Source organism: Micropterus dolomieu, linkage group LG23 (genome assembly GCF_021292245.1).
Source record: "Micropterus dolomieu isolate WLL.071019.BEF.003 ecotype Adirondacks linkage group LG23, ASM2129224v1, whole genome shotgun sequence".
In the NCBI taxonomy this organism is placed as follows: Eukaryota; Metazoa; Chordata; class Actinopteri; order Centrarchiformes; family Centrarchidae; genus Micropterus; species Micropterus dolomieu.
The window spans coordinates 25,275,050-25,295,185 of NC_060172.1; the positions used below are offsets into that span (position 1 = coordinate 25,275,050).

At 38.4% G+C, this 20,136-nt stretch overlaps 2 protein-coding genes across 8 annotated transcripts in view; one reads left to right on the plus strand and one right to left on the minus strand.

The window, feature by feature from the left end:
• LOC123962749 overlaps nt 1-20,136 on the plus strand; it is a 34,905-nt gene that overhangs the window by 965 nt on the left and 13,804 nt on the right. For 2 of the 5 annotated variants that reach the window (XM_046039043.1, XM_046039041.1), the window contains exon 3: nt 2,712-2,794. Coding sequence is in view for 2 of the 5 variants with exons in the window: in XM_046039039.1 (XP_045894995.1) it covers nt 18,681-18,728 (48 nt within the window). In the remaining 3 variants the exon portion in view is untranslated. Of the gene's footprint in view, nt 1-2,711; nt 2,795-18,638; nt 18,729-20,136 lie in introns of those variants that run through there. The other 3 variants (XM_046039042.1, XM_046039040.1, XM_046039039.1) reach the window with 3 other exon arrangements.
• stag2a (stromal antigen 2a) lies at nt 265-19,550 on the minus strand. Of its 3 annotated transcripts, XM_046039032.1 has the most exons (35): nt 19,357-19,550; nt 16,033-16,076; nt 15,069-15,187; nt 14,858-14,936; nt 14,513-14,671; nt 14,220-14,316; nt 14,040-14,116; nt 13,714-13,918; nt 13,437-13,588; nt 11,895-11,968; nt 11,560-11,683; nt 10,845-10,943; nt 10,595-10,674; nt 10,127-10,234; nt 9,663-9,771; nt 9,329-9,446; nt 9,059-9,162; nt 8,867-8,959; nt 8,668-8,757; nt 8,373-8,576; nt 8,217-8,287; nt 7,931-8,018; nt 7,521-7,601; nt 6,555-6,647; nt 6,258-6,432; nt 6,018-6,157; nt 5,827-5,928; nt 5,342-5,490; nt 5,097-5,225; nt 4,770-4,978; nt 4,235-4,472; nt 4,017-4,127; nt 3,765-3,879; nt 3,073-3,150; nt 265-2,391 (listed from the first exon to the last, which is right to left on the minus strand). In XM_046039032.1, the coding sequence occupies exons 3-35, from the start codon at nt 15,110-15,112 to the stop codon at nt 2,368-2,370; spliced, it is 3,819 nt and encodes a 1,272-aa protein (XP_045894988.1). In that variant the 5' UTR covers nt 15,113-15,187; nt 16,033-16,076; nt 19,357-19,550; the 3' UTR covers nt 265-2,367. The 3 variants fall into 3 exon arrangements, with proteins under 3 accessions (XP_045894988.1, XP_045894989.1, XP_045894987.1); XM_046039033.1 differs by lacking the exon at nt 16,033-16,076 and having other exon boundaries at nt 4,235-4,469; XM_046039031.1 differs by lacking the exon at nt 16,033-16,076.

Consider the following 20,136-nt stretch of genomic DNA (forward strand, 5'->3'; position numbering starts at 1 on the left):
TTTAGCCTAACTAACGTTACCCGTAAATAACAGTTTGAAACGAACACAACTGACTTGAATTTAACAATTATAGTGGTAATAGCCATGGTTTCCAAAATCCCCACTGCACTTCTGTTTACTACATTGGATGATACTGAGCAAAAACTATTACATATGTTTTACGAGACATTCACTGAAATAAATGTAAAGACAGTACATATTTAACATTTTCATTCATATGTACAACTGCTTTGGAAGTAACTTTATGGATTTCCAGCCATGTTCTTAAAATCATCACATAGAGGGGTTTATTCTGTTCATGTTACATCTCCAGACATAAATACAAATCTTAAAGGATGCAATGGGCACTTTGAAAATAGAATAAAAACACAAATTTAATATACACAAATATTTAAATATGTGTAAACCTACAGACATATGCACATTTTCAGCAGTTCAATGCAAAACAGAAAAGATCCAAAATTAAACGATTAATGTAAATTTACAGGCAATTCCAAGACATATTTTTCTCATCTGCCTAACATAAATAGTTAGTATGTATATGGTAATGTTGAAGACCACATGATCTGTTTCTCCAGTTTAGTGAGATTCTGAGGACACTAGGGATTTGTTTCTAACTACAATTTGAAAGCACACCGTTATCCATAAAATCTGAATCTGCCAACCAGGCCAATACATAGTAAAATCACAACAATCCATAGAAAGACAAACAAAACAATGTACTGTATGTATACTTCCAAATTAGTAAGTTATCTTCAAATAGTTACATTCTATTTCTTTGACCTTTCTGTAAAGATTCAAGCTAACAGAAACTGCAAATATAAAATGAGCACCGATTCACAATATATTACACATCTGTAATTGTATAATATACAATTCTGATACTATAATACTTGACTAAAGAATTCTAAAACTCTATAATTGTGAATAATTATATAACTCTTATACACACAACAGTGGTACATCAAATTAATTGGCTTTTTGAAAAAATCTTCTGCACACTGGAAAAAAACAAAACAAACACAAACCTTTCTCAACCCTTTTTCAAATCCTTTCTTCTAAAGATTGCAATTATGGCATGTCTGTATTATTAGATATTATTAGATACTATACAGTGGAGAAAAATAGTGAAGATATAGGAAAGATTATATGTTTAAGACTGAGTCAACATTTAATGTATGACACGGAATACTTCCAATATTACAAAATAATTTTTGATGTAGCCATCAATTTGTCAAATTACTACATTTCAGTAATACATTACTTTTGCATCCATTCTTTATAGAGAAATGAAAAGGAAATACAAACAGCTGGCCATATCTATAGGAACATAATCATTTTCATTAAAAAGGATTATTTCAGCATCTATGTGAAATAACATGATTAGAAACCATTAATTTACATTTGATTGTCATTACAAAATATCTATAAATCAAAGTTATCTATAAGGTATAAAAGCAGAACACATACATTTCTAAAAAATACCATCACAAAGAAATCTGAGAATGTCGCATATAATTTGTGGCAAGGCCTTTAAACAGTATGAGACGCCAGTTCACATTATACTTTACTGTGTACATGTTTCAATATATGGCTACATGCCATGCCAAAGTCTACAGTTTAAAAGTACAGCAGGTGAACACAATATCACTGACACCTTTACAATGTAATGCAGTCCAATTCATTAGAACTGCAATAAATGCTGTCTTTATGAAGCTTATGATGTTCAATTTCTGTTTTGATTGCGTCAGAGAGGCGTTAATTGGAGCCTATGATAATTTCTAAAAATATGGCTGTAAAATTACGATAGAATGGAATTAACACCTCTGTGACTAAGTACAAGGTCATTATAGTGTTCAATAACAACTGAACGCTACAAGCATCATAAAGGTAGGATTATTTTACAGGACTATTATATTTCTTTCAGCAGGTGTTTGTGAAATTGTTTTCACCCCTTCTGTATATTGGCAACTATGTATTTACATTAGACATTTTTTGTCTGCTGAATTAAAAAGATTAAAGGTATATATTATTAATTTGAATTTTAGTCTGTTATTGCCCCCTAACCATGCACCTGCCACGTCTGTACTGCTTCACCGTAGTAAAAGCTAACATCAAGTTGTTTTGAGGGTAACTGAACAAAAACATTTCTGCTGCAGAGTGACAAAAGTCCGTTCTGTGAAAATGTCAGACTAAAATTCAAATTCAAGATCTCCCTCTAAGTTTTAACAAAGTGTTTAAGAGGCAAACATTGGTGTCTCACGAACCATTGATAGTAGTCCATTTCACTCCATTCTGTTAGCCATAGAGAACAGTCATCTTCCAAGGATTTTGACAACTCATTCTTCTTGATACGTCCAATTTGTTTTAGAACATTGAAACATTGAGAACCTGAAGACATACAAAACATTTTTAGAAATCCGCAATCTTATAAATAAGAAAAGCAATGTTCTGGCACAATTTTAGCCGACTAAGATGCGTTTCCCGGACTTACTGTTTTTACTTTCATAAATTGATGTCAGTTGTGTTTTCCATTTTGTGAAAACAAAAAAGATAAACAGCATTTGGACTATTTGTTTAAACAATATAGCATCTGTGAAAAAAAAAGTAGTATTTCATTTTATTTTTAAAGTATAGTGTGTTAGTATTAACAAAGTATTTGAGTCAACATTGATTTTATAGACATTCCTATGGAAATGATGCTTTTTTAGTGTTGCTGTAGGAATCATCGCTATTGCTGCCGTGATGGAGAAAGCTACAAACATTTCAGAGCCACCTTTAAAGCCATCAGGAGGTGAGTACTTGATACTCAAAAGATGGATTTTTCATACACTAACCTGTAATATCCAACTGCATGGATAACAAATTATATTCATATCATATATATTCATTATCCATAAATAATTAGTCATGAGGATGAGAAAACTGAATTACCTCAAGGTAACAAGCCTAAAAATTATGACCAACCATGGCAACCCACAGCCTCTGCACAATACCAAATATTACATTTACATATTACATTTAAAAAAAGCAAATAAGTAAATTGTATTATAAGAAGGGGAAAATCCTTACCGAATCATCCATAATGGAAGATGGATCAAAGTAGTCCGGCTTTAGTTCAGTTCTTTCTCTGCGATTCTTTGATGCCGGCTGAAAAATAACAGCTCAGTCAGGACAATGTACCACAAAATGCTGACAATTATGCTAACATTTACTCTAAAAATAACGGTCTTCCTTGTACTTATCGTAAACATAATCCAGATGAACATTTCTTACATTTCAAGTGACAATGTGAAAACTTGACAATGTGAAAGATCTCGCAAGTAGTGATGAACCTATAGAGAATTATCAGTGGAGTCTGCAGCTCCCCTTTGTTTTATGGAGCTTTATAATGAGTTTCAGCTCATTATTTAGCTGTCTAGCCCACAACGTTACTGTTTTAGTTCACAGTCACCGCTGTCATTGCGCTATTTTCAGTTGCAGCAGGCAGCTGTTTAGTGCGAAAAATCTCTAAAAACCCACTGGAAAGTACCTGCTCAGCAACAAACAGCAGACAGACAATTGGACTTAACATTTGCCAAGTGCACACAAACATGACAAGGAACGATAGTATTGCTCTGTAACTGCTGGATATCTAAATAAGCAACTGTTTGCTAACAAATTCGCCATAGCAACTTAAAAGGTAATGATAAGTCTATTGTGTTCAGAGCTTGTTTCCGCTGCACCCAAAGTGGCCTAAATCAGTTACTGCAGGTTTATATTACCAGATCGATGTCTATTGTGTCAAAATCCATGCCCTCATTGATGTCCTCTGATGACATCATCACATCCTCCACGATTGGCTCCTCATCATCCTCCATGAGTCCAGAGCCTCGACGACTGAGGAATACACATAGATACATTTTAGGAGATTGTGCTTTTTCACATACTGTCTGTTGGCTGGATGTTCATTCCCCAGCTTTCATCCACAAGTCAAATCAATTTTATGTACTCTATGAAGAGGAGTGCCATCTCACATTGCTTGCTGCATGTGGTTCCTCATCTTCGCATAGTGCATGCTGACCCGCTCTTGCTGCTGACGAGCCTCAGCTTGTTGCCTCTGTGTCAGCATCCAAGTAACCTGGGTACTGTGGGACAGTGTTCAGTATTTAACATGATGTAAACAGCAGCAACATTTGCAAATATTCATTTAAAGGTAAGGTAAAGGGATAGGTATCCAGAAAGGTTTTCGTACTTGTAATCAATGGCAGTCTGGTGGTGATGGTGTGGCTGCTGGGGAGGCACAGGCTGATGGGGATGCTGCTCTGATGGCATGCTGTATGTGGCCGTGTAACTGTCCTCTGGCCTCATCTTCTTTGGATCCTTCAGTACAGTGGAGGTGAGGTGGGGCGAATGCATCATCACTGGCGTCTGCACATTCTGCTCACGGTTCATCCAAACGGCATCACTGCTGCTGCAGCTGTTCTCTTCTGCTAGAAAAAAATAATTTATTAAATGATGGAACGCCTTGCATTTACCCCGGTGACTGACACATTGTTGAAATACACATGCATGAGAATTTAAAGGCTCCAACTTTGTGAGTGTATATTTGGCGACTACTACCACACATTTAGCAACTTTAACGACATACTGGTAAAATTATGTCTTTAATTCTAAGGGAGGGGGCACTTCAAACACACAAGCTAGTATGGTGCAGTTTCGTGCAGATGAACTCATGTTGCAGCTCAATTTATCTTCAAAGTAAATCTTGATCTGTTAAAATTGCTCACCTTCAGGCAATTTCCTCTTGCTGGCAGCAGCTGGCTTAGACTTCTTACTCCTGATGGTGGAGCCCCGACTGCTGATCCCACTGATGACAGACATGGTGTCGTCGTCCCCTCCAGCCTGTAGGGAGTTCCTGTACGAAATGAGGGGCAACCAGCAGTCCTCTCGCTGCAGAGCCATCTGAAACGTCATGAAGCGCTCCAGATACATGTGACTGTAGAAAGGTCAGAATGACAACCGTCCACAGTTAGGACCTTTTCAGAGTTCCTCGTCAGACTCAATGCTCACCCACAAACACAAACCACGGCACAAGTCCTGTGGTTCAAACTTACACTGTTCTCTTGTCCTGCCGAATAAGTTTGCTTGAGAACTCGCTCAGGATATCCAAAAAGGATAGATTGAGAGGTGGACTCCCCTCTCCTTGGGGACTAGGTTCCTTAAAAGCAAACTCAATTCCATCCCTAAATCAAATACAGGGAAATAATGAATGGAAACCGTTGCACATTAAAGCACTGTAAGAACTGCTTTGCATGCAAAGCTGTAAATCACACAGTCCTGACTCAGGACTGTTACTTACTTATGTAACATGGCAATAGCCTCCCTGGTCTTCATCTGATCCAAGCCAAAAGTCAATGAGAAGCGTCGGGCGAGCTCTTTGATGCCACAGAAGGCTGACGATGAGCGATCGACATTGAAGCCAAGTTCAGACAACATCTCATTGAATAACTACAACAGAGATAAACAGAAATATACTTTTTCCACATTTCTTTAGAGGTGATTTCACAGACTGAGAGGTCTGAATCCTAGACTAAATACATTTGTGATATGTTGAAACATAAGTCAGCTGTAGCTTAAATTACACTCTCCTTCTGTTTACATGACACACAGGGACAACCTTTTAGAAAAGTAATGCCTAATTGATGAAGAACAAAGTCATTACATTTCTTTTATATTTTGTTTTAGATCATCTGGAAGATTTGCTGGCAACACAGGTCTACTAATGTACGTTAAAAACAACAACAAAACAATTGATTGAGTCTTCACCTGGGCAATGAAACTTACCTTTTGCAGGCTCAATATGAGTGTCTTGGCACATTGGACTTTGTCAATTTGTCTTGTTTTACTCATCGTTTCCTTAATTATATCTCCATAGTCATTGTAATACTAAGTAGACAGAGAAGGAATACTGTTAAGAAGAAGAGCAGGGCATGAAGAATTCATTATAATTGATTTCAAATAGGGGTTTAACCTACCCTCATATACTGTTTAAATATATCTGCTCCAGTGTTAATTTCCACAACATTGTATATGATTAGTTTGCAATAGGCAGCAAGAAGGTTTCTTCGCTTGTGCAGAGCCTCAATTTTACTGGCTTCATCATCTTGCTGTCCGTCTGAAAAATACAAAATCATCATAAAATCTTAAGAAATACATGCCTCCTCACTTTTCAGACTTAAGTGTGTTTGGTTAAAACCGTGTTGACTGACTCTGACCTGTACTGGTGTTGTCATCATCCTGATCAATGAACACTTGATCCAGAATGAAGTTGAGCAGCTCTGCCTGCAAGGAAGAGTCTGGTGTATAGACCAGAGGCTCCAGTTGTTCCCGGCCTGAAGACATAATTTGGTGACTGAAGATCAATAGCAGATCACATAGTATGGTGAAGGCCTGGAATAAACACAACACTTCAGCATTTATGAAAATACAGACCAACCAAATTTTCAGTGGTACTGAAGAATGGCCTAAGTGGAAAAGTCAGAAATGTAACAGTCCAATCAGCATAATCCCACCTGTTCTTTAACTGCGGTGTTGATGCTGTTTAGGTAACGCTGACACATTAAGCAGAAAGCTCTCATTTGCTTTCTTAAGGTCACCATATCACCCTAAAAGAAGAAAATGTTCAGTTAGACAGTCCTGTAAGTGAAGAAAGTGAAATCCTTTCTAATTAACTAGCTAACTGTAAGGATTGTCCAAGAATTGATAGATACTTATTAAAACCTTTAGCTGTCAATTAGTGCCAAAATCAGCCTCTGAGAAAAATAATATCTTTCTTCATATATTTTCAAAGTATGACAAAGTAAAAGATGTGGCAGGGGTATTTTAAAGCTATGGTACGCAATGTTGGAGAAACTAGCAAGAGTGAGCTTGATTTTGAAAGTATCTGACTGAAAAAATCCCACCCTCTTCCTTCAGGCCTCCCTTCAAAAGCCATTCCCCTAAAACACATATTCATGTGCAATGCGTGCACGGGCAAAGTGCGCACGGGTAGCAGGTAGTTAGGCCAGCCAATCATTTAATTTGGACTGAATGAAATGATTGGCCATGATTATTACAGTCTTGCGACAGCCACAGATACTAGATTGTTTTCATTTTTGTCAGAGCATTTGATTTATTGATTGCTGTGGAAATTTCAACAAATATAACAAAAAATGCTTCTAAAATAAATTGCCTACTTCAGCTTTAAAACTCCATGCACCTCAACCTCTTTAAAGAACTCAGTTGTAATATCCTTTTGATAATGTAGTTATTGGTTATGATAGCAAACGTAGAATAAAGTGGAGAAAAACAATGATTAAAGTCAGAAAACAATTCTCAAATCTGTGCAAGTGAGCTAATGCAAATGGATGTTAGCTGTCTTGCCAGTTAGGAGGTAATATACTTTCAAACTGACTATCATACTATACCTATTTGACAAATGTATGCATAGAAATGTTTTGTATCCCAAAAGAAATGCATCACGACCAACATGTAAATACCTTTAATGAACTGCTGTCTGAAACCTTCGCTAGGTGCCACAGGATGATGTAATGTGTACACTGCATTGCATGAATCACAATCTTGGGGGGAGGAGAAGACAAGCAGATCAGATGAGCTCTAATGTTCCACACAGTCCTTTCATTAACATGTTCTAAAGTAACCAGGTTACACAGGTAATCGCATATACATGTATTGTATTATTAATTAATATTATTAATTTTATTTCTGTAAGTCAGCTTATAAATGCAGCAGGTCTGTAATCATATTTATCCCCTACCCCAACGTTAGTGCTTGCATATTTTAACTGTATTTGTCACAGAACATACTGCTTGACTGAAATTGTTGGTCTAGCATTTAGGCGACATTACTGAGAAAGTTAGAGAACATTATCCTGTTAGGGTTGCGATACCTGTTCAGGCATATCCCCGTTTTGCAGACCAGTGTTGAGTAGTCTGTAGTTGCTGGTAAAGAGATCCCACTTAGAGAGGTCATGTGCACTGGAAGCAAAAATAACAAAAATGATAGATAATACATTATAACATCATTCATGCAAATGTCATTATTCACATTTTACCTTACCATAAGAAAACCAAAACTCAAGATTTATTTGCCAAATAGTGTAACGGCAAATGCTATTACTCTCTCTTCAAGAAGTAGCTATTTATTGAAATCAGAAGTGCAAACGTGGACTTTACTTGTGGAAAGCGCTGATCTTCTTGAGTGTAGATAGAACCTGGTAGGCATCATCCTCATCTGGTTCTTCGCCCTGACAAACAAAAGAGATCAAACCCGTTAAATCCTGGACATTCACCCATGCTTTCAAACGATCCAAGAAAAGAAACAGCACTCACCTCTTGCAGGAAGTCCTCTAGGAGTCTATTGTACTTGTCTACAAGCTCATCAAGAAGCTGGGAGCGGGCGATGTCCACGCGGTTGAAGATGGTGAACTCTTCGTTGCAGAGATAGTGGTAGGTGGTAGAGCAGGCCTCCAGGACCTCGGTGTCTGTGTGCTTATCCTGCACCTCCCAGATTTGCCGCAACAAGGCATCCAAATGCTTAATGGGAACACGAAAGCAAACCGTTTTACTGACACTGCATGCAATTTACAAGTTGCAATATCTAGAACAAATGTAGAAATTGACAAACCTTTTCTAACCGGCCAGTTGTGTAGATGTCAAGGTCAAAGTATTTTGGTATTTGTAGCAAATTGGTCACCTTATCAATATCAACGCAGTACTATGACAAGAAAAGAGAAAGCAGTTAACCTTGAATGGTTAGTAATCAAACCTGTTATTCAAGTCAACTCTGACAGCTGTTGGCTGTAGTGCAGAATAAGAGTAATTACCTTTGCCAATAACAGAGGCAATGCAACTGCAAACATCTCTGTGATCCGTGTCCGATCATCCAGTTGTGTTTTCTTCTCCTTTGCAGTCAGGACCTTTTCCATGCACAAAAACCTGACCATGTTAACAACATGAAATGATACAAGAAACAAAGTTAGTCTTCTTTATGTCAGGCATGATGACCAGGCACTCACCCTCTTCCCCGTGCCTCTGCCTACTGGAGGGTGGCATTCACAAGCCTGCCGAATAGCACACAGCATGATCTCAACCAGAGCCGTCTCCTGGCAGTCAGTCAGGGCTGAAAATCACAGACGCAGAAAGTTACTGACAATGTAATGATAAGACTGACCAATTAAGTGCCAATCAAAGAAAAAAAAAAAAAAAAGAGTATGAGGAAGCCTCCTCTTCCTCACACTGGAGCTGAAAACCTGAGCCAGTAATTGTCTTAAAGAGTGGACCCTCACCCTCTTCTCCTGGCATGGGCTCATCCAGCAGCAGGCTGATCATAGTCTCCCAGTCCTTCAACAGCTCTGACGCACACTCCCACAAGCTATCCACCAAGTAGGCCCCATGTTCATGGAGCTGTAAAACATCATGTGGTTTAATGTTAATGAATCAAAATAAAACAAGGTTAACTCTTTGTCAAGTATCAGGATAACATTTTGATTTAAAAAATTTGAAGCAAATGTGATTATCGAATCCCATCCAAACTTGATTAATAGACTTCTCGAGATGGAAACTTTCACTACAATGAGCACAAGGTTAACATTCAGACGTGAGACACAAAGACCTGGTCACCTCGCTCTCCAAGAAGAAGAAGACAGTAGTCTTGATAAGGCTGCCATTGAGGCTCTGCCTGCCCCTCCTGGGTAATCCCTCCTCCTCAGGACCTTGATGGCTGAAGAGCCTTCAATCAGCAGCACAATGCAAAAGGATGTTAAAAATTATTCGCTATTAGTAACTGTCGAAGCTTCGAAGCTCAAAAAGTGACATTTGGGCCAACCCTAACACCAATTCTCTGCATTTCTGCTTTTGCTGTTTTTGCTGAAATTCACAGCCCTAAAAAACAAGATGAAATTTGGAATCCAATGTAAGCTAATGTGAACCCAAGCGGACTATAACCAGCCTCTTCTACAACAATTCTGACATCTACATCATGTAATGTGACCGACCATAAATGTCTTGGAAATATGATAACCACGTCCATCAGAGCTTCAACTGCACCTCTTGGTAAGTTTTAAAAGATGCAACAAAACACTTACTTCTTAAACAGAAATTCCCCTGCTGACACGGCGATGGGCCGGTGTGCCGAGTAAACCAGATGATACACACTCTCACAGTCCTCTGCTGTCAGAACCTCATCACTACTCCTGTTAGATGAAATGCATACACTCTTAGTGGCCAGTTTAATGATTTTGTCATTGACAAAGATGAGCATTTAGAATTAGACCTAAAGGGAAATCTGTGAAATGATTTGTTTAAATGAGTACAAAATATGGTCATATTCTGAACATTTTAGACTCAGTAACACCTCAGCTATAAACAAAAATAAGCCCTAATGGACAAGGGTAATGTCTCCCATTTGTGGCAAAATATATTAAATCCTAATCTGTAACGAAATTGTATGTGTTTATCATGTTGACTTAAATATGGGAATTAGGTCTTTATGGCCACATAATACAGAAACAGATAAAATTCAGTTCAATTCAAGAGAAGGGGAAGTTACTCACTGTAGGACAAGTGTCAGTAGTTTTATGGCTTGCACCGCAACATCATATTCCTTGTCCAGAGTCATAGACACAATGCGGTCCTGTCAATGACACCATGTTTATGCTTCAGATACAATATGTAAACATTAGTTGTCATGACATGAATGGGTATGATGGAGTCAAAAAATTCATTATCTGCATATAAAGACACAAGTAAAAAACTGGAAAACTTCATCAAACTAGTATTGAAGTGAAGCAGCTGCTGGCTCACTTTGAAGCGACTTGTGAAGAGCTCCAGTCGTGTGCCGAGCTCTCTGTTGTAGAACAGGCCCTGCAGAGCAGTCAGGCACTTCAGCCGCACCTCACCTTGCTGGAGTCACAGTAGAAATACATTAAATATTTATCGTATTTGAATGCCAAACCTCAGGTGTTTCTTTTCCATTACCCTAATTAAACCTGTTTATTATTATGCACGCCTACAGAGAAAATATAAATATGTTATTTTTTTCTACTCCTTTGCAACTGCCAAATACTATAGATCACATTGTGATATAAAGATGATATAGACATACATAACATTTAGTCCTCCAACAGGTTCTGCTGGTCTTATGCTGATACGTATGCATTTCTCGGGATGATTTAGATCATAAAAACATCACAAGTCATATTCTAATCCTATATGTAAAAAGAAAAGGAAATTTAAAAAATGAGCAGTGAGCACTAGTGAATGTGACAAGAGAGAAAATTCATGGACCTTTTGTGATGTTACTATCCTGTTTTATGGAATTACCAGTAGCTGCTTGTTATAGTAAAACCCTTCTAGCAAAGATAACTATGTATGGCTTATATTCTGAAGTGACTGCAGAAAGTCTGTTCTGAGGTTCAAAGTTGGTCAATATTTGGACAATACATTTGGACATTTTCATAGATTTTTTGTGACTTAATTTGCTTTTCACCATCAACACAGGTGCCGTCCGTTAACTCACCTTGTCATGCATTGTCCAGCCAACATACTTCAGGTAACTGTCATTGAGGAAGGCGTCACTGTACAGCTTCATCCACACTCCAATCTCTTCAATACAAATAGCTCGGATTTCAGCAATGGTATCACTGGCAAACACAACAGAATGTATTAAATGTAGTCATTAGGCCTGTAACCTGCCCTTGTGTAAACAGAACTGATGAGAGTTGTTTCAAATCACATGGAGTCATATTTGTATTGACATTAATTTCACACTAGAGGGCGTCAAAAAGCCAGAAATGAACACTGAACAGCCTCTGCTTATTGTGAAGGCCCTTCCTTGACTGAGGATTCACATACCGATATCTGTGAACAAACACTCCTTTGAAGATTGCATTCATCATGTTTTCAATTTCATCTTGATTTTCTTGAAGCTGAAAGATAAACACAAAGTCATACTTTTTAAAAAGTTTGCATGAAAATAGCCTAAACACAATCTTTTCATTCTGCCTTGTCAAACACAAAAACTAAACATTTTGACTTTTAAGAGGTTTTGCAGGAAGAGCTCTGTTAGAAGTAATTTTAGATAAAGGTTAAAGGGTCAGGGCAGTATTCTATATTTTTCTTATTTTAAATATATGTTGGTCAGCCCAAAGCTCATTGAATTCTTCTTTAAAAAGGAACTATTTTTTTCAAAATTGTTACAAATACTGTATAGGCCTATAGTTTCATATTAAAAGGCTATGTAATTCCCCAAACAGTAAGTAAATACTACATTTGTTGGTGATGATTTTCAGCCATGGACTAATATGCATGTGGTGCACTGGTGAAGGTTTACAGCAGCAAACCAGTGCATGTGGGATTAAAAAATAAAAATACATGTTCATTGCGATAAAGGAACATGTCACCCGGTGTTTTTAATAGAGGTCTATGGAATACAATATATGAGGCTTTGGCTACGTAGGCATACATGGCATAAATTCATAGTTGGTTTTGGTCTTTTCATAGGATTTGTGGATATTAACAAATATTCATAACATCACCAGCCTTCTCCTTTAAAAAAAAGCTTTTAAAGATGGACAATTGACCTCATGCAAAAGCCTTTTTGTATTTTTATCCTAAACCACTCCTACTTTTTTCTGTGAAGCTTGATTGTACTAGTGTTCAAAGCCAGACTCAGTTAGAAAATATTAATCGCTGCCAACAACAAGTAATAAGAGCAGCGCTGTACTGTGACAGACAAAAAGAGAGCATGACTTAACATGGAGTTGAACAGTTGAACGCTCAATCACATCTTTCTAAAGCAAAGCGGTCCATGACTAATATGAGCGGCAGTCGTGGATGATGTGACAGTTGTGGAAATATTAGACAGGATGATGTTATAGCCTACAGAGGGTGATGTTACACTGTTGGTGCAACAGAGGATTGTAATGGACAGCGATCTGCATAAAGACCCGGGGCAGCTGTCAGTGTAAGAGACTTCAGGTCAAATGTGAAATGTTTTTTCCCCAGTGGAGAACGGAAGACTTGTGCAACAGGTCTGGACCACAAAAAATTTTAATTTGAAATAATTTCATTCTTACCTTACTACGCGAAATTAATCACTCGTAGGTGACAAAAGAGCGATTCTTGCATGACGCCCAACACATGTTAAGATTAGACTCAACTTTATTGTCACTGCACACAGTAAGTACTGTACCAATTCAACAACTAAATTGCATAATTTCCACCATTTCCAACCAGATAGTACAACTGTATATGTATACTATGATACGCACAGTATGGACAAACCCAATATTTGAGAGAAATACTGAGATCATTCCAAATGCCTTAGAGTTAAAGTGCTTTAAGTGACACTCAAAGTGCAGTTTCAAGTGTAAGAGAGCTTCTTTTCCTTCTCACCTCTTTACGCTTCTGTAAAAGGAGCTCCAGCCTATCATTGGCCCTTTTTGCAACGACCTTGTTCCTCTCCGCCTCATACTGCCTCTGGGTGTTGTCCATGTTGATGCTCAGGTTCAGAGCCACGTTCACCAAGGCAGTCATCAACTTCATGGCTGGCAAAGACGACAATGTTGAGATACACACCAGAAGGTATGGTAACAATGACAGCATGAGGGTGCAGACAGGCATGGAGCAGAAATGCAGAATACTGAAGTGAAACGTACACATTAAAACTGACCTGCTAGTGTGCTTGTGTGTCTAAACGCCCGGACCTGTGAGTCAGACAGGCCGGTGAGCAGTGAGATGACTGTATCCATCATATACTCGTCGTAGATGATGCTGTACTGACACTGACGCACCAAAACCGCAATGAAGTCACAGAAGCTTATCCTGAATTTTTTCCACTGTGGTCCTGACAGAGTTAATGGATAGTCACCGCTGTCCTGTTTGATGACAGCAGAGATTCAGGTCAGGACGATCACATAAATTTCCCTTTATGTCTTCCACATATCTGGTAACTGCACAGATGTATGATTAGATTAATGTAAAAACAGCCTGCATCACCTCCTCAAACTCCTCTGTCATTTTCCGGATGATTTCGGAGTTCTGCATATGTCTGAACATCTCTCCACTCACAGCACCTATGTGAAAAAAATCGCACAATGGCAGCAAGGTTCATCATATTCATTTGCCTTCAGGCACCCACCCCGCTACATATTTAGTCGCATCAGGTCAGATAGTTACCTTTACAGCCAGAGCACTGAATGAAGAAGTTGATTAAGTCCAAGAGAGCTGTGTCCCTGTCTTGTTTGTATGCCTCGATCCAGTCATCAACAACAGACTAGAAAATAAAACATAACATTTTACCACATTATTTATTCATGTCAAACAAATAAAATAAAACTCCAAATATCACTGCATGTTAGAGATGATGACGTGGCTGCTGCGCCAATAATATAGCTCAGATTTTCAGAACCAAACGATAAGATGAGAAACACGATGATGAGAAGAAACTACAGATCAATACGTGTACCCACCTGTGTGGCACTCTTCCCCGTTTTAACCACCTCGAACAGGGTCATATTCTCCATCCCATTCTCCTGATGATGGCCATTCACCCAGCCAGGACCAAGGACCCTTCCCGCTGCCCCACCTTTGGCCTTGTCTCCAAGCGCCTTCTTCCCTTTCTTGACTGCCTGTTGGGGAGAAAGATGTTCAATGGAAGATTAAAGTGTGATATTGTGTTGTCATAACTCTGAGCTGTGCTGTCACAAGCCGTGTTTCAATCCAGGAAACAGTCCAGGGTATTTCATTGCCTCCCACCCAATGCATGCTGGGACTGGATAATTAATAAATGAAGGTATAAGATTTGAAAAACATACCATGCCCTTTCCTGTCTTTGAATTTTTGCCATCGTGATCCTCAAGGTCAGTGTCTGAAGACAGCTGAGATTCTGCCTCTCTGTGTACAACACAAAGTCATTACAACTACGAAGGTTCTGAGGGATAACATGATGGTGCATACATGCATATAAACAACACATTCAGATTCAAGACTTGTTTAATTAGTACATATCTGTGAGGCACTGCTTACTGAGGAAATTGAAACTCTGTGTGCAAATCCTGCGCTGCTAACATTTCTTTAACATTTTCTGGATCTGCAGGAGTAGGTGCTTCTACTGCTCTAGACCCAATGCAAGATCGTATCTGCACCTGGAAAATAAGACAAATCAGAGGAGCTTTATTGATGAATGACAACACTGATACTGGCTGCAATAACTCACAAAGAAATCACTTTTTACACAGGGCTCAGTTTTAAGACTACAGGTAGACTGATTAATCTTTATACAGCCAGGTGGGTCCCAGCTGTTGCATTATAGTAGCAGTCTAGCTATGTGGGATATAATGCCTAATTAAGTGGCCAAGTTCCCCCCTTACTTACAGTAGATTGTGAATTATTATGGTATTTTGCTCATGAACTCACCACCAGTTGCACTTACAACTTAAATAAGGACCCTGTGCTGTTTTCACTGAAATGTATGTTTACCATTAAGGACAAACAGACATGTTGGGTGCATTTCATAGCTTATTAAACGTTGCTGCTCTTCTCTGTTTGGACAACTGGCCAATCAAAAAAAGCAATCTAAAGATTTCCTCCTGGGGTCTAGGAACTGTGCAACTGTTTTCAGTATTTTGAAATAGGGCTGGACAATAAAACATTAATAGTAATTATCGCAATTTTTTTTTCAATAACAATATAATAAATGGGGGGGGCACGGTGGTCAAGTGGATAGCGCTGTGGCTTCACAGCAAGAAGTTCTCCCCGTGTCTGTGTGGGTTCTCTCCGGGTGCTCCGGCTTCCTCCCATCGTCCAAAGACATGCGGCCTAGGTTGATTGGTGACCCTAAATTGTCCTTAGGTGTGAGTGTGACTGGTTGTTTGTCTATGTGTGGCCCTGTGATGGACTGGCGACCTGTCCAGGGTGTATCCCGCCTTTCGCCCAATGTCAGCTGGGATTGGCTCCAAAGATTTTATCATAATTGTTTTGAATGTTCTACCTCAGATTTGTGAAGTGATCCACTGCTTGGCCACAAGTGTTGACCTGAAAGAAGAGTTTAAATCACAATTAACCATTAAGTTTCTTTAACTTTCAGTCAGGAGCAAAATCAGCCTTTAAACTCGAAATAAATAACGATTTGATAGTTATTGCGATATCGAAAGATATGAAACTTTTTATCGTGAACATTTTTGGCGTCCATCGTCCAGCCTGATTTTGAACAATTAATTGATTCATCTCTTCTGATTAATTAATGAAGAAAACATGCATGTTTGACTTAATAATATCACTGTTAATGAACCAGTCTGGGTTTACAGACTGCTGCTCAGACAGATTAAGCAATTTGAAGACATCAGTTTGGACACTGTTAACAAATTATAGGAATCCATCAGAGTTGACAACTTTGAGAAACAGCAGAGAAGTTCTAAGGAGGCTAAACAGAAGTTAATAAATAATAAAAACATTTCATATCATTTAATATCGATAATTAGGGCTGAACGATTTCATCTTTCTATATCCCAGTAAGCAAACAAAAAACACTCAGTTGGAGGTTCAACTAAAAAGTTGGCCAACGAAAATAAAAGTGACACCTCCCGTATTTAATAGACAAGCTTAGTAATTCTCCGACAACACCGGAGTTCCACACAAGTCAAGGTACAGCGTAAGATGCAAAGTTGATGCTTCCTCTGCAGACTGCTTTACTCTTGGGTGTGAGCGCAATCGCAGCCCTTGCGATTAAAAAATCTTCTTTTATCACATCGAGATAATATCGCAAATGCAATTAATTGTTCAGCCCTATCGATAATTATCACAATCTATGTCAAATTGTTATTTCTTTCAAGTTTAAAGGCTGATTTTTTTTGCTCCTGAATGAAAACTGAAGAAAGCAGATGGTTAATTATGTGGTTAAACTTTTCTTTATGGTCAGAATGGGACAAACACTTGATGCCAAACAGTGAATCACTTAACAAATCTGAGGGAGAACATTCAAAACTATTATGATAAAAATCTTTTAACAAATATGATTAGTAAATCTTTTTTCAGTCCTTTTTCCTCAACAAAATAAATACTTTAACAGAAACATTAAGTGCTAATTTGTTTGTTATTCATATAAATTAAACCCAATATTTATTGACGATTTATTGAACATTTATTATACTGATACTGAGGAAAGTTATATTGCGATAATTATCATTATGGCTTTATTGCCCAGCCCTAAGCCTGAGGGCACTGTGTGAGTAACTGCAGCTGCGCAGTGAACATTCATTTAATGACATTTTTTCTTCCTTTCACAAAATGAAATGTTACAAAAAGAACGGGGGATTTTAGAATGGCAGTATTGTGTAATGTTAACCTTGGCAGCCACACTCACTGGTAGGTAATGTGCCTTTATTCCTCCTCTACTGTTAGACCTGTATTGACCTCTGAGAAAAAGTTGAACACAAATTGTGCTGAGCAAGACAGGCAGGCAAAACTGGCCAATTACCATTTGCCAGGTGTTTATCTGATAGAGCCGTATGACACCTGTACTGAAGAACCAGCACTAAATCTACAACTGAGTTCCTGCAGACTGACAAAATGAGCTAATGACAGCATGCAAAAAGCTACAGTAGACATGATTGATTTTTGTCTGGGCCCAACACAGTAACTCAATCGTACACTTACTATCTAGGAGATCTTATTAAATAATGTTTATGTTTGAATTATAGTTTAAAGACAATATAAATGAAATTAATTTGAAATATACAGTATATACAATTCAAGATTTGGTGTGGGGTGGTTAAGGAGCAGTGGATAAGACACATGCTTTTGGTGTGAGAGACCTGGGTTCAATTCCCCACTGTGACACATCCAATGTGTCCTTGAGCAAGACACTTAACCCCTAGTTGCTCCAGAGACGTGCGACTTCTGACATAAATAGCAATAGTAAGTCGCTTTGGATAAAAAAGCATCAGCTAAATGAATAAATGTTATTTGTAAATGACAAGTATTTTTACCACTATATAGCGTTTATATATAACAACTATGTATAACAGAAATAAATGCAAAAGTAATATGTTATTCTATTATAAGTATATAACTATTTGCATTAATGAAATTTCATGCTGTTATAATACTGAGAATTTACCTCACATGTTATTAGTAACAAGACTGAGGCTTGTGTGTGCGCTCTTTCAAACTGGGACAATGTGTCTAATGTTCCATGCATACATGGACCCGGTAAACATGGAGAACCTCTTTTCGTTTGGTTTAATAACAAATGCCCTGTGCTGACTGAAACTCTCTGTAATTCTCCTTAGTTAAGTAAAAACCCAGCAACTCTGACAGTGCTTGTAGGTAGAGAGACCCATGGTAATCTGTATGAATATTGCCACAGATCAAGGTTTATGCTTACTCGGTGCACGAAACTAAATTTTGTATAAGGCTGTTGTTCAACTGGAAAAGTAAAGTAACGTCCGCAGATGCCAGTGCTTCACAACTTCATCGGTAACGTAACGTTACAGCACTTTATAGAGAAGGGAAATCTGTGGGGGCGTGTTTACACAACACTGGCGCATTGTAACGGGGAATCCCAAAATGCAATGTAAACATGACACGCTTGCTCTCAACAGTCGGAAAGGCCTGACATCGGACTCCCGAGGACCATAAATGGGAGTGCGGCAGTATAACGTAACGTTACGTTACTTTCCTCAACAAGTAATGTAATATTATAAGAATATGTGGCATGTCGTTGTGATAGTAGACAAACGTTACTTCGAATAAACAAAGAGGTTCATCTGAAAACAGTTCGGGCACGTGCAGTACTTCCGAACTACAAACGCACTACAGATGTTTGTGAAGCTGGTGATCCACTCTCCTCTCTTCCTGACGTCTTTGCTACGACGGCCAAGCAGCGCTCTGGCTAATGCGAGCTACTCTAACTGATACGTGATGTTAACCGAGACATTATCTTGTTAGCTACCTTCAGTTTCTCACATTGACTACTGTATTCGTACCGAGCTACGAGCGTTAGGATTAGGATTCAATTTGGGATTTTAATTCATTTTCAGCACAAGATTTAGTTGCTATCTTAACCGTTAGCTGTAAGGTTAGCTAGCTGGCTAACGGGACCACTAGCGACTTTACACAAACTTATGGGTTAGGTCGCCATAATTAATCACGTTGATTGGAATTTATTCTGATAAGGTCATATTTCTCTGTTTATGACTCCTGATTAAACCAATGTCATGTGCCTGGTCAGCTTCCCAGAAACGTTAAGGCAGCATCAATGACAAACTCCCTGGATGTTAACAGAAGCTATCCGCCATTTTACCTCAAAACTTACCTCGTTTTAAATCAAAGACGGACTGTAACACAAATAATCCAAACGTTGCGGACTTTGCAAAGAGGATGCTTTCGTTAATTTCCTGCACAAACTGTCATTTTCTAAATCTCAAAAATAATAGTTTTATTTGCTAGCTAACGTTAAGAAGCTCCTTGGTGGCTAACATAGCAAGGCACACATTGTATTTTCGTTGTTATGCATGCAGCACACACACCACCTGTCGGTGGCTCGGTGAACTGCTGGTAACAGAGGCCACATGTCGGTCAGTGCTCCCAAGCTTCTGTCTTTCTCCTATGTTTGACTGTTAGCCACCATACACAGTGTTTGAGAAATCAGCACGCAGCTATTACATCCGAAGTTTATTAACTCCCTGTAATGGAAAATATCCACTTAAATCTAAAACATCAAGGTGAATCTGCACGTAACTGTGACTGGAGAGGTAGCCTACTTTAACTAGATTATTTACTACAAATCTAATTATACAAGCAAAAATATGTAGGTGTATATATATGTATATATATTTGTTATTATTATTCATCTTATTGTCGCTCTGTATTGTTCGACACTGTATATGGTGCACTCTGGGCCTGGGTAGGCCTATATTGAATTTGGTGTCTGGGCGACTCAAAAATAAAACTTGTATAAAATACATTTTATACATAGACACAGTTCATACCAACAACTTAAAGTAACATTACATTTGCTCAGCTTTTTACAGTATGTCCCACAGTAAATAGAGCCACGGAGGAGGCGATGTGTGTAACTCTCAGTCAATTTTGT